Source organism: Anomaloglossus baeobatrachus, chromosome 6, assembly GCF_048569485.1.
Source record: "Anomaloglossus baeobatrachus isolate aAnoBae1 chromosome 6, aAnoBae1.hap1, whole genome shotgun sequence".
Lineage (NCBI taxonomy): Eukaryota > Metazoa > Chordata > Amphibia > Anura > Aromobatidae > Anomaloglossus > Anomaloglossus baeobatrachus.
In genome coordinates this window covers 450,819,331-450,834,744 of record NC_134358.1, presented here as the reverse complement: position 1 = coordinate 450,834,744, position 15,414 = coordinate 450,819,331, and the positions used below count along the sequence as shown (strand labels likewise).

Here is a 15,414-nt window from a genome sequence, read left to right as displayed (position 1 = left end):
TAGCAATAAGGAGGAGCTAGTGAAACAGTTGCTGCAGGCCAATGTCCAACAGCAGCAGACCAATACTTACTTCCAGACGCTCGAGCAGCAGCATCAAATTCAGCAATAGCAATTAAATGCAATAAAGGAGGCCTTGGTTCGACAGCCTCGAGACACGGAGTACCGTGCACAAAGTGCTGCCAGTGCGCAGAAAGGCGTACAAAAAACTTTACTTAAAATGACAATGATGTGGAAGTATATCTGCCCGTGTTTGAACGTATTGCAGAACGTGAGCACTTACCGGTGGACTGTGCATATATATATATATATATATATATATATATTGTATGCAAAATTATTAGGCAAGTTGCATTTTAGAGGATTTTTTTTATTATTGATCAACAACTATGTTCTCAATAAACCAAATATCAAAGCTTAATATTTTTGGAAGTTTGAGTGGGGTTTTTAGATTTGGCTATCTTAGGAGGATATCTGTTTGTGCAGGTAACTATTACTGTGTAGAATTATTAGGCAACTTAATAAAAACCAAATATATTTCCATCTCACTTGTTTATTTTCACCAGGTAAAACAATATAACTGCACAAAATTTAGAAATAAACATTTCTGACATGCAAAAAGAAAACCCCAAAAAATAAGTGACCAATATAGCCACCTTTTTTTATGATGACACTCAACAGCCTACCATCCATAGATTCTGTCGGTTGCTTGATCTTTTACAATCAACATTGTGTGCAGCAGCCACCACAGCCTCCCAGACACTGTTCCGAGAGGTGTACCGTTTTGCCTCCCTGTAGATCTTACATTTTATGAGGGACCACAGGTTCTCTATGGAGTTCAGATCAGGTGAACAAGGGGGCCATGTCATTATTTTTTCATCTTTTACACCTTTACTGGCCAGCCACGCTGTGGAGTAGTTGAATGCATGTGATGGAGCATTGTCCTGCATGAAAATCATGTTTTTCTTGAACGATATCGACTTCTTCCTGTACCACTGCTTGAAGAAGTTGTCTTCCAGAAACTGGCAGTAGGTCTGGGAGTTGAGCTTCACTCTATCCTCAACCCGAAAAGGTCCCACAAGTTAATCTTTGATGATACCAGCCCATACCAGTACCCCACCTCCACCTTGCTGGCGTTTGTGTCGGAGTGGAGCTCTCTGCCCTTTACTCATCAGCCTCTGGCCCATCCATCTGGCCCATCAAGAGTCACTCTCATTTCATCAGTCCATAAAACCTTTGAAAAATCAGTCTAAAGATAATTCTTGGCCCAGTCTTGACATTTTCTCTTATGTTTCTTCTTCAAAGGTGGTCGTTTTCAGCCTTCCTTACCTTGGCCATGTCCCTGAGTATGGCACATCTTGTGCTTTTTGATACTTCAGTAACGTTGCAGCTCTGAAATATGGCCATACTGGTGGCAAATGGCATCTTGGCAGCTTCACACTTGATTTTCCTCAATCATGGGCAATTATTTTGGGCCTTTTTTGCCCAACACACTTCTTGCGACCCTGTTGGCTATTTGCCATGAAACGCTTGATTGTTCGGTGATCACGCTTGAAAACTTTGGCAATTTCAAGACTATTGCATCCCTCTGCAAGACATCTCACAATTTTGGACTTTTCAGAGCTTGTCAAATCTTTCTTCTGATCCTTTTTGCCAAAGGAAAGGAAGTTGACTAATAATTAATCACACCTTACATAGGGTGTTGATGTCATTATACCACACCCCTACTTATTACAGAGATGCACATCACCTGATTTACTTAATTGGTAGTTGGCTCTCAAGCCTATACAGTTTGGAGTAGGACATGTATAAAAATTATCATGTGATCAAAATACTCATTTGCCTATTAATTCTGCACACAGTGTATATATACTGTATATACGAGGGGCTGCTGATAAGTCTTTGGCTTTGTGACTTTTTTTTTGTTTCTATGGTAACAAATGTTACATAACATGAAAGCCTTATGCGTCTAATATATGTTTTCAAAATTTTGTGTTTGTTGCTCATGGCAACAGTGTTCTACGCACGCGGGAAAGCAAAATGGTGGCGTCTAATGTGATATTCATAGCAACTGAGAGAAGAGGAGTGATAACATTTTTGTTTCTGCAAGGAAAGTTCCTGAAGGATATTCATGGTGATATATTACAGACATTGGGGATCAATGCCCTTAATATTCCACAGTTAAGATCTGTCTTGCCAAATTTAAAACGGGCCACTTCAGCACCAATGATGAGCAATGTCCTGGACGACCAGACGACCGAGAGTGGTTGTTGTTCTGGATATCGTCAATGCTGTGCACAACCTCATACTGGAGAATCACTGAATTTCAGCTAAAGCAATAGCAGACAACATGGGGATTTCCCGTGAACATGTTTGTGTCATTATCCATGAACATTTGGATATGAGGAAGCTATCTGCAAAGTGGGTCCCCAAATGTTTGTCAACAGATCAGAGAAGCATGCGAGTGAAAGCTTCCATTTATCAGCATTTCTGGACTGATAAGAACTTCCTGGATCGACTGGTTACTATGGATGAGACTTGGATATATTTGTATGACCCTGAAAACAAGGAACAGTCAAAAGAGTGAAAGGCACAGTTGTTCTCCTCGTCCAAAGAAGTTCAGGGTGCAAAAATCAGCCACTAAGGTGATGACGTCTGTGTCCTGGGATAAGGAGGGTGTGCTGCTAGTGGACTACCTTCAAAAGGGTTCCACCATCAATGCAAGCTATTACATTGAACTTTTAGACCAATTGAAGGCAGCTCTGAAGGCCAAAAAGGCGTGACAAGCTGTCCAAAGGAATCTTGTCCCTGCAAGATAACACCTCCGCTCACTCTGCACAAGCAACCATGGCAAAACTGGCAGAGCTGAGCTTCCAGTTATTTGACCATCCACCTTATTCACCAGATCTAGCTCCTTCTGAGTATCATCTGCTTCCAAACCTGAAGAAACACCACAAGGGTACCAAATTTCACACCATTTCTGATACCATGGCTGCTACGGATGTCTGGTTTGAAATCCTTCTTTTTGCTAGGCTTACAAAACTTGGAATACCGATGTAAGAAGCGTGTTGACATCAGTGGAGGGTATATGGAATAAATGTAAAGTTTCATCATACTATCTTGTTTTTTTCTGGATAAAGTCAAAGACTTACCAGCAGCACCTCGTATATATATATATATATATATATATATATATATATATATATATATATATATATATATACCGTATTTTTTGCTTTATAAGACGCACTTTTCCTCCCAAATTTGAGAGGAAAATGGGGGGTGCGTCTTATAAAGCGAATATAGCGGTACCTGGGGGTCCTGTCTGTGCGGTGATCGGGTGGGCGGGTGCCTGTGGCTGCATACAAGCGGCCGGGTACCTGTGCTTGCGTGCGGTGGCAGCCGGGTACCCGTGGCTGCGTGCGGGCGGCAGTCGGGTGCTGTGTGCGGGCTGCGGCCGGCGGCCAGGTGCTGTGTGTGGGCGGCGGCCAGGTGCTGTGTGCGGGCAGCGGCCGGGTGCTGTGTGTGGGCAGCGGCCGGGTGCTGTGTGCGGGCAGCGGCCGGGTGCTGTGTGCGGGCGGCGGCTGGGTGCTTTGTGCGGGCGGCGGCTGGGTGCTGTGTGCGAGCAGCGGCCGGGTGCTGTGTGCGGGCAGTGGCCGGCGGCCAGGTGCTGTGTGCAGGCAGCGGCCGGGTGCTGTGTGCGGGCGGCGGTCGGGTGCCTGTGAATGAGAGCTCCATCTGCGCACGCGCTCCCCCGGGAGTCAGCGCGTGCACAGATGGAGCCCTTGGATGAGAGCTCCATCTGCGCAGGCGCCATTATTTGAACCGGGACAGCGAACACTGGGACACTCAATGCACCGGCCTGCTGCATGACTCACCCGCCGACGCTGCTGCTGCCGCCACCACCACGGGCTTCGCGGCTCCTGCCACCACGGGCCCCCTGGCTCCTGCCACCCCGGACGCCACCGCACCTGCCACCACGGACGGCACCTACCACCACGGACCCCGCTGCCACTGACCCGCCATGCCTGCCAGCACAACCTCTGCCTCCTGTGACCCCGCTTCACCACCACTGCTGCCCCCCTCCGGTAAGAGAAAACCGGATTATAAGACGGACCCCATTTTTCTTTTTTTTACCTTTTTTATGTCTAATTTTGGGGTGTGTCTTATAATCCGGTGCGTCTTTTAAAGCGAAAAATACGGTGTGTGTGTGTGTGTGTGTGTATATATATATATATATACAGTACAGACCAAAAATTTGAACACACCTTCTCATTCAAAGAGTTTTCTTTATTTTCATGACTCTAAAAATTGTAGATTGACATTGAAGGCATCAAAACTATGAATTAAAATGGGGAATGAAATACTTAAAAAAGTGTGAAACCACTGAAAATATGTCTTATATTCTAGGTTCTTCAAAGTAGCCACCTTTTGCTTTGATTACTGCTTTGCACACTCTTGGCATTCTCTTGATGAGCTTCAAGAAGTAGTCACCAGAAATGGTCTTCCAAAAGTCTTATAGGAGTTCCCAGAGATGCTTAGCACTTGTTGGCCCTTTTGCCTTCACTCTGTGGTCCAGCTCACCCCAAACCATCTTGATTGGGTTCAGGTCTGGTGACTGTGGAGGCCAGGTCATCTGGCGTAGCACCCCATCGCTCTCCTTCTTAGTCAAATAGCCCTTACACATCCTGGAGGTGTGTTTGGGGTCATTGTCCTGTTGAAAAATAAATGATGGTCCAACTAAACGCAAACCGGATGGAATAGCATGCTGCTGCAAGATGCTGTGGTAGCCATGCTGGTTCAGTATGCCTTCAATTTGAATAAATCCCCAATAGTGTCACCAGCAAAGCATCCCCACGCCATCACACCTCCTCCATGCTTCACGGTGGGAACCAGGCATGTAGAGTCCATCTGTTCACCTTTTCTACAAAGACACGGTGGTTGGATCCAAAGAGCTCAAATTTGGACTCATCAGACCAAAGCACAGATTTCCACTCGTGTAATGTCCATTCTTTGTGTTCTTTAGCCCAAACAAGTCTCTTCTGCTTGTTGCCTGTCCTTAGCAGTGGTTTCCTAGCAGCTATTTTACCATGAAGGCCTGCTGCACAAAGTCTCCTCTTAATAGTTATTCTAGAGATGAGAAGGTGTGTCCAAACGTTTGGTCTGTACTGTATATATATATATATATATATATATATATATACATATATATACATAGATAGATAGATTTCTATCTATATATAGATAGATATGTATGGTAGTGCATGACTAAATATTTCCTTTGATAAAAAGCTGAAATTATATGTAGAGACCCTAGCGATTACCAATAATATGAGGAGGGCCCTGTTTTCAATCAATTTAACCCCTTCACAACATCCACCATACATGAACAGTGCTATGGTTACACTGCCTCACAAGCAGAGCTGGTGAAATCATCTGCGCATGTCAGCTATATATTATAGCTGACACCATGCAGTAACAACCACAATCGGTGCTAGCCCTCTGATGCCATTGTCAATAGCGACAGCAGCATCAAACTGCTTATCAGAAGGAGGTCCGATCTGCAAAATGCGACACCGAATAATGGCCGAAGGGTCAACCTAGGAATGGTGGTCTGTCCCTGGACTCTATCCCATAATCCCAGCGATGTCCGTCTGTTTAAAAATTCATAAAAGACTGGTTGACCACAGTTCTCTGCACCTCTGAAAAGAAGCACACCACTGAACAGAGTCCAGATGGAGTCCAGAATAATGCTGCTGCTTCATTATAGTGAATAAGTTCCTTGTGGATTTCTTCTGAATTATGTCATTGGGAGAATTAGATGGAAACCCAGGTGAAAAAGCTCAGTGTAGAGCACAAGATAAGTGTGATCCAAAATTTTATGTAAATTGTTCCCAGTAACCCAATAAAAGCTTCAACTGAATCCACAAAAAAATACCAAGTCCCCACTCAGGTTTGTTATCTATTAATGGAAATATAGGGTGTATTCAAGTTATTAGTTAAACAAAGGCTGTGGAACAGTGAAGTGGCTCCCACCCAAAATAAGTCCAGGGAAATATGTTCTCCCAAATCACAATGCCCCCTACCCACAGATAAATCAGGTCAACATGTACGAGGGGCTGCTGATAAGTCTAATTTCTGTGCTTTGTTTTCCTTCTCCTAGCGTAAAACTCACCATACCCATACAATGATTATCGACCAATCAATGCCTTGGCTGATCGTTTGGCTCACATAGACAGGAGCACTTGATCGGCTAAGAGTTCTCTATGAGACACTTTCCTAATCATCAGCGTCTCGCCACAAAGGATATATCCCTCAAGGATGTAGAAGAGGAAATCATTCTAGGAATAAAGCTGTGCTGATACATGAATATAACAAAATCCTAAATACACAGACCTTACATCCAGCATATTATATTAGAATTGACCTGTCCAATAAAGAAAGGTCTAAAACCGGAAGAAAGATGCAAAATTAAATTCAGTGAGTGTGACAATAAATAACAGGACTGAGACTTCAGCTTGAAATGTGAAACCTCGGTTAACCAAAGATAACCACTAAGTTAATTAAAACTAATTTTTCTACGTCAAGGTATCATAGCCATTACAATACTTTGTTTCAGTTCCCCACTCTTTCCAAAATCTCAGCTCGCTATAAGTAAATGTAAGTATTCAGCAACTCATCACAAGAAAGAGCTCTACTTAAGACAATAAGCTGTATCAGACATCTACGATATGATTTGGGTTAGTTTTACACTGTGGACATAAAAAATGGATGATTTGTGTCACTAAAACTAAACCGAGGTATTCAAAGTGATACGAAATGAAAACAAAAAGTAAATTATAAAAGGTGAATACATTTTCATTATAAAATGATTAAGCTTTACTTTCTTAAAAGTAAAACATCCTTTTATCCCTTCAATTAAAACTGAATATTGCTTGCAGTGTCAGACTACCACTTTATTTCTTTGTAAGCAAAAAAGAAAATTGTAAGCAATTAACTAAATTACCTCTTAATTGTATTTGAAACTTTTTCTGAATACAATCCATCAGGGACAGGAACATACACAGCTTCTACTATCTACAATAAAAAGAAATACATGACTGTACTCTACCTTTCATACAGTCTATTGGATGGTTTCAAGTATCAGAATGAACAGCACATCAGACTTTTTGAAAAGAAGTTAAAACAAATATGTTCAAACATTTAATAAGGTCAAAGTATATGCAATCAGTTACCCTGGATTAACTGAAATATACTGCAGCTAGAAATGTCAGAACATAATGCAGGAATTCTGGGACCCTTTGTAGCCACTGTATATGAAGAAAATCTAAACACCACTATTAATAATCATGTAAAAAAAATCATACAAACAAGAATAATTTCAGAGCTTTTTCCACCTTTATTGTAACTTATAATGGGTACAAATCTAATGAGAATAAAAAATCATTTCAGGTGGAAAAAGAAAAGCTACGAACTAAAATAATATGGCTGCATAAATATGAACACTCTTGAACTAATACTAAGTTAGGCCCCTTTCACACGTCAGTGATTCTGGTACGTTTGTGCTTTTTTTTAAACGTACCAGAATCACTGACATACACAGACCCATTATAATGAATGGGTCTGCTCACACATCAGTGATTTTTCACTGCACGTGTCTCCAATCAATTTATGCAAGTGTAAAAAACATATATATATATATATATTTATATACTAGAAGGTGGCCCGATTCTAATGCATCGGGTATTCTAGAATTTACGTATTGTGTAGTTAATGTATGATTTTTGTTATATATATAGATGTTGTTGTGTGTAGTTGCCAAGTGTTTGTGTAGGGCGCTGTAAATGTTCTGGGTGTTGTCTGGGGGGGGTGTGAGAGCGGTGTTGTTTGTGTGTTGCGTTGTGTGTTGCATTGTTTGTGGAGCGCTGTGTGTCTGTAGCGTTGTGTGTGTGTGGTTCTGTGTGTGTTGCGCGGTTTGTGTGGGTGTGTGTGTGTGGGGTGTGTGTGTGTTTTGGGGGAGGTATGTTTTGTGCAATGTGTGTGTTGCGCAGTATGTGCATTTATTTGTGTGTGCCGCGGCGTTTGTGTGTTGTGTGTGTGCAGCATTGTCTGTGTGTGTGTGGGTGTCTGTGTAGGGCGGTGTTTGTGGTTCCCAGTGTGTGTGTGGTGTGTTGTGCGGTGCATGTGTGGCGGTGTGTGTGTGTTTTGGGGGGAGGTGTGCACCCCCCATCGTGGTCCACCCCTCATGCTGCGCCCCCCATGCTGCATCCCCCATCGTGCTCCATCCCCCATGCTGCGCACCCCCATCGTGCTCCATCCCCCATGCTGCGCACCCCCCATCGTGTTTCATCCCCCCATTCTGGGCACCCCCCATCGTGGTACACCCCCCATGCTGCACCCCCCATCGTGCTCCATCCCCCATGCTGCGCACCCCCCATCGTGCTCCATCCCCCATGCTGCGCACCCCCCATCGTGTTTCATCCCCCCATTCTGGGCACCCCCCATCGTGCTCCATCCCCCATGCTGCGCACCCCCCATCGTGTTTCATCCACCCATTTTGGGCACCCCCCTATCGTGGTCCACCCCCCATGCTGCACCCTCCATCGTGCACCATCCCCCATGCTGCACTCCCCATCGTGCGCCATCCCCCATGCTGCGCACCCCTCAGAGAGGAGTATAATAGGAGGATTATAATAGGAGAAGTATAATGGGAGGAGTAGTCCTGGGGAAAGAGGAGTATAATGGGAGGAGTTGTCCTGGGGGGGAGGTGTACAGGTGCTCAACAAGTGTGGGGGGCGTGGCCGAGTGGGCATAGTGTGAGGGGTGTGTGGCCTAGCGGGCATAGTGTTAGGGGGCGTGGCCTAGCGGGCATAATGTGATGGGGCTTGGCCTAGCGGGCATAATGTGAGGGGGCGTGGCGTAGGGGGCATCATGTGATGGGGCGTGGCCTAGCAGACATCACATGCGGGGGGCGTGGCCTAGCGGGCATCTCGTGCGGGGGACATGGCCTAGCGGACATCGCGTGCGGGGCATGGCCTAGCGGGCATCGCATGCGGGGCGTGGCCTAGTGGGCATCGCGTGCGGGGGCGTGGCCTAGTGGGCATTGCGTGGAGGGGCGTGGCCTAGCGGGCATCGTGTGTGGGGGCGAGCCTAGTGGGCATCGCGTGTGGGGGGCGTGGCCTAGCGGGCATCGCATGCTGGGGCGGGGCCTGGACAACCGGTTAATCAATGCGGGGGGCGGGGCCAGGCCGAGCCGAGCGGCCAATCCGTGTGGAGGGGCGGGGCCAGGCCGAGCCCAGCGGCCAATCCGACGGTTGTCACTGTAAGGAGCAAGACAGACAGACAGACAGAATAAGGCAATTATATACATATATATATATATATATCTATAGATATAGATATATAGACCAAAGGTTTGGGCACACCTTCTCTTTCAAAGAGTTTTCTTTATTTTCATGACTCACATGAAGGCATCAAATCTATGAATTAACACATGTGCAATGAAATACTTAACAAAAAAGTGTGAAACAACTGAAAATATGTCTTATATTCTAGGTTCTTCAAAGTAGCCACCTTTTGCTTTGATTACTGCTATGCACACTCTTGGCATTCTCTTGATGAGCTTCAAGAGGTAGTCACCGGAAATGGTCTTCCAACAGTCTTGAAGGAGTTCCCAGAGATGCTCATATATATATATATATATATATATATATTTTATACTCTGTATATACAGTTGAATCCAGAAGTTTCCAGACACTATCTAAAAAGACACATATGCATGTTTTTCTCACTATCTGACATGACATCAGAATAAACCTTTCTCGCTTTAGGTCAAATAGGATTACCAAATTTATTATTTGTCAAATACCAGAATAATTTTTATTACTTTCTGCAAAGTGAAAAGTTTATATACATGTCATTAACATTTAGTACCATTACCCTTAAACTATGTGACTTGGGTCAAACGTTTTGGATATCTTTCCATAAGCTTCTCACAATAATTGGTAGGAATTTGGGCCCATTTCCACCTGACAGAACTGGAGTCACTGAGTCATGTTTGTAGGTCACCTTGCTCGCACCTGCCCTTACAGCTTTGCCCATAAATTTTCAATAGGATTGAGATCAGGACTATGTGATAGCCACTCCAAAGCATTGACTTTGTTATCCTTAAGCCACTTTGTAACCAGTTTGGCAGTATGCTTCGTGTCATTGTCCATTTGGAAGACCCATTTCCACCCAAGCTTTAAGCTCCTGGCTGATGTCTTGATATGTTGCTACAGTATTGCCACATAATCCTTCCTCATGATGCCATCTATTTTGTGAAGTGCACCAGTCCCCCCTGCTGCAAAACAACACCATAATATTATGCTGCAACCCCCGTGTTTCACAGTTGGGATGGTGTTCTTAGGCTACAAAGCTTCTTCCTTTTTCCTCCAAATGTAACGATGGTCATTATGGCCAAAGAGTTCAATTTTAGTTTCGTCAAACCACAGGATGTGTCTCTAAAAATGAAGGTCTTTGTTCCTGTGTGCATTTGCAAACATTAATCTGGATTTTATATGTTTCTTTTGGAGTTATGGCTTCTTCCTGGCAGAGTGGCTTTTCAGCCCATGCTGATACAGTACTCGTTTCACTGTGGATAATGCCATAATTTTATCAGCTTCCACCAGCATCGTCACAAAGTCTTTTGCTTCTGTTCTGCTGGTGTGGGGCTGAACTGAAACGAAACTGGTTTTCATACAAGTCTGTGTTCACATAGGTGCAACAACAGTGCAGCAAGGTTCACACAAATTCAATCCAAGCAAGTGCAAGTAAGTGTTTGAAGTGAAGCAATAAGTCTATTAAAGTTCATAGCAGGACTTTCTAATCAAGTTTGTATTCACACAGGTGCAGCAACAGAGCAGCAAAGTTCACATAAAATCAGTCCAAGCAAGTGCAAGTAAATGGTAGAAGTGCAGCAATAATTCAGTTCAGGTTCATAGCAGGACTCTCCTTAAATCTGGAAATAGTTCATACACAGATTAAACAAGTCCCGAACAGTTCTCAGTAACATGGCCAACATTGCACAGCAAAAGTCTACAGGACATTGTATACACTGGTAAGTCTACAGGACAGTGTATACACTAGCAATAGGTACTGTCTTACGTGGTGCTGGTGCAGACCGTAGTATAAGTGTATGCAGACTTGAGACCCTTCTTGAAGCATGTCCTTTGAAGCAGAGTAGAGACAAGTCCACCTGAGGAGAGGACAGGAAACCACAGCATATCCATTGATACTGCTACCATGCAGCTTTGCTGGGAACAGGTGGAGCAAGAGAGATCCAGAAACCAGGAGTGCAGCCGTTAACAGCCAGAAGTAGAAGCAACACCAGTCATAGGAGCCAGGTCCAGGGAGTAGCATACTCAGAGCAGCAAAGTAAGTAAACAAATACTCATGCAAGGCATGAATGAAGCACCACAACTTAAATACACAGACTGACAGGAACCACATGATAAACATGAAGCAGCAAACGCAATGTTGACTAAGGCAACAAACCCAAAAAGTTCAATGGAAAATCCGGAATCCTGAAAAAGTCTAACCAAAGAACGCTCATCTCTTTTACACAGAATTCATCTCCTTCCTGAGCGGTATGATGGCTGACCATTCCCATCTTGTTTGTACTTGTGTATAATTGTTTGTACAGATGAACGAGGCACCTTCAGGTATCTGGAAATTGCACCCAAGGATGAACAAGACTTGTGGACGTCCACAATTCTCTTCTTGAGATCTTGGCTGATTTATTTTGAGTTTCCTAGGATGCTACACAAAGAAGCAGTGTGTTTCAGGTTCACATTAAAATACATCCACAGGTGTGTCTCTAATTAACTCAGATGTTGCCAATAAACCAGAAGCTTCCAAAAACACATCATCATACAGGCTGTCCCATTTTGTTTAAAGGCATATTACTCTTAGGCGGGCTTTGCACACTACGACATCGCAGGTGCGATGTCGGTGGGGTCAAATCGAAAGTGACGCACATCCGTCGTCGCAGTCGATATCGTAGTGTGCAAATCCTTTTTGATATGATTAACGAGCGCAAAAGCGTCGTTATCGTATCATCGGTGTAGGGTCCAACATTTCCATAATGCCGGTGCAGTGACAGGTACGATGTAGTTCCTCGTTCCTGCGGCAACACACATCGCTGTGTGTGAAGCCGCAGGAGCGAGGAACATCTCCTACCTGCGTCCCGGCTGCAATGGGGAAGGAAGGAGGTGCGCGGGATGTTTACATCCTGCTCATATCCGCCCCTCCGCTGCTATTGGCCACCTGCCGTGTAACGTCGATGTGACGCAGCACGATCCGCCCCCTTAGGAAGGAGGCGGGTCGCCAGCCAGAGCGACATCGCACGGCAGGTGAGTGGATGTGAAGCCGACGTAGCGATAATGTTCGCTACGCCAGCAATCACAAGATATCGCTGATGCGATGAGGGCAGGGACAAATGCGCTCGACATCGCAGCATCGGCTTGCGATGTCGCAGCGTGCAAAGTACCCCTTAGAGTATGTAAACTTTTGACTTTGTAGAAAGCAATAAAAATGCCTTAAAACATTCTCTCTCTCGTTATTCTGGCATTTGGCAAATATAAATAATTTTGTTAATCCTAATTGATCTAAAACGGGAAAGGTTTGTTCTGATTTCATGTCTGATAGTGAGAAAAACATGCACGTGCCTTTTTGATGTGTATGTAAACTTCTGGTTTCAATTGTACACACACACATACAAACAGAAGTGTATATACAATATATATATATAGAGAGAGAGAAATATAATTCCTGATAAGGGCTTTGTGCAACAACATTACATGTACTATATACAGTGCCTACAAGTAGTATTCAACCCCCTGCAGATGTAGCAGGTTTGATAAGATGCAAATAAGTTAGAGCCTGCAAACTTCAAACAAGAGCAGGATTTATTAACAGATGCATAAATCTTACAAAACAACAAGTTATGTTGCTCAGTTAAATTTTAATAAATTTTCAACATAAAAGTGTGGGTCAATTATTATTCAACCCCTAGGTTTAATATTTTGTGGAATAACCCTTGTTTGCAATTACAGCTAATAATCGTCTTTTATAAGACCTGATCAGGCCGGCACAGGTCTCTGGAGTTATCTTGGCCCACTCCTCCATGCAGATCTTCTCCAAGTTATCTAGGTTCTTTGGGTGTCTCATGTGGACTTTAATCTTGAGCTCCTTCCACAAGTTTTCAATTGGGTTAAGGTCAGGAGACTGACTAGGCCACTGCAACACCTTGATTTTTTCCCTCTTGAACCAGGCCTTGGTTTTCTTGGCTGTGTGCTTTGGGTCGTTGTCTTGTTGGAAGATGAAATGACGACCCATCTTAAGATCCTTGATGGAGGAGCGGAGGTTCTTGGCCAAAATCTCTAGGTAGGCCATGCTATCCATCTTCCCATGGATGCGGACCAGATGGCCAGGCCCCTTGGCTGACAACCAGCCCCACAGCATGATGCTGCCACCACCATGCTTGACTGTAGGGATGGTATTCTTGGGGTCGTATGCAGTGCCATCCAGTCTCCAAACGTTACGTGTGTGGTTGGCACCAAAGATCTCGATCTTGGTCTCATCAGACCAGAGAACCTTGAACCAGTCTGTCTCACAGTCCTCCAAGTGATCATGAGCAAACTGTAGACGAGCCTTGACATGACGCTTTGAAAGTAAAGGTACCTTACAGGCTCATCAACAAAGAAGGAGCTTTGGGAAGATCTCATGGCAGTGGGGACATTGGTTTCAGTCAGTACCATAAGTAACGTACTCCACCGCAATGGTCTCCGTTCCAATGTCCCCACTGCCATGAGATCTTCCCAAAGCTCCTTCCTTGTTGTCCTTGGGTTAGCCTTGACTCTTCGGACAAGCCTGGCCTCGGCAGGGGTGGAAACTTTCAAAGGCTGTCCAGGCCGTGGAAGGCTAACAGTAGTTCCATAAGCCTTCCACTTCTGGATGATGCCGCCAACAGTGGAGACAGGTAGGCCCAACTCCTTGGAAAGAGTTTTGTACCCCTTGCCAGCCTTGCGACCCTCTACGATCTTGTCTCTGATGGCCTTGGAATGCTTCTTTGTCTTTCCCATGTTGACCAAGTATGAGTGCTGTTCACAAGTTTGGGGAGGGTCTTAATTAGTCAGAAAAGGCTGGAAAAAGAGATAATTAATCCAAACATGTGAAGCTCATTGTTCTTTGTGCCTGAAATACTTCTTAATACTTTAGGGGAACCAAACAGAATTCTTGTGGTTTGAGGGGTTGAATAATAAATGACCCTCTGAATAAACTTTTCACAATTTAAAAATAAAATAAAAAAAGAAATAACATTCTTTTTTGCTGCAGTGCATTTCACACTTCCAGACTGATCTACAGTCCAAATGTCACAATGCCAAGTTAATTCCGAATGTGTAAACCTGCTAAATCTGCAGGGGGTTGAATACTACTTGTAGGCACTGTACATCTAATAGAATCCTTATACCCGGAGCCCTTTTGTGGAACACTATTAATTTAAAAGTGAAGGGGTAATGTGTGAATCTTTATTTCAAATAATGGAAGTATGGGCACATTTCTTTTTTCCAGCTAAGCTTAACCTCTTCTCATCATCACCTCTTGGCAGCACTTGCAAGCAGAGTGGCAGGAACAGACCAGTGTAAGCAGAGTGGCAGGAACAGACCAGTGTAAGCAGAGTGGCAGGAACAGACCAGTGTAAGCAGAGTGGCAGGAACAGACCAGTGTAAGCAGAGTGGCAGGAACAGACCAGTGTAAGCAGAGTGGCAGGAACAGACCAGTGTAAGCAAAGTGGCAGGAACAGACCAGTGTAAGCAGAGTGGCAGAAACAGACCAGTGTAAGCAGAGTGGCAGGAACAGACCAGTGTAAGCAGAGTAGCAGGAACAGACCAGTTTAAGCAGAGTGGCAGGAACAGACCAGTGTAAGCAGAGTGGCAGGAAGAGACCAGTGTAAGCAGAGTGGCAGGAACAGACCAGTGTAAGCAGAGTGGCAGGAACAGACCAGTGTAAGCAGAGTGGCAGGAACAGACCAGTGTAAGCAGAGTGGCAGGAACAGACCAGTGTAAGCAGAGTGGCAGGAACAGACCAGTTTAAGCAGAGTGGCAGGAACAGACCAGTGTAAGCAGAGTGGCAGGAACACAACAGCATAAACAGAATGGCAGGAACAGAGTCGCTTACAAGGAAAACATCACATAGCCACTGACTCCCAACAGCTCTGGAGCATGCGTATATATGAAATGAAGCTGGGGACATACATCCAGATTCAGTACACATGCCTGGGGAGCTGATGGTAAGTGTGCAGCGCAAGATTTACTAGGAGATTGCCGTGACGTCAGGCAAGTCACAATCATCAATCAGACTGTGATGGGTGTGAAT

At 44.5% G+C, this 15,414-nt stretch overlaps 1 protein-coding gene across 3 annotated transcripts in view; it reads right to left on the bottom strand.

The window, feature by feature from the left end:
* The window catches only part of NEK10 (NIMA related kinase 10), a 368,787-nt gene that overhangs the window by 115,723 nt on the left and 237,650 nt on the right, over window positions 1–15,414 (bottom strand). For all 3 annotated transcript variants that reach the window (XM_075316653.1, XM_075316655.1, XM_075316654.1), the window contains one exon: window positions 7,004–7,074. In XM_075316653.1, coding sequence (XP_075172768.1) covers window positions 7,004–7,074 — 71 coding nt within the window. The remainder of the gene's footprint in view (window positions 1–7,003; window positions 7,075–15,414) is intronic.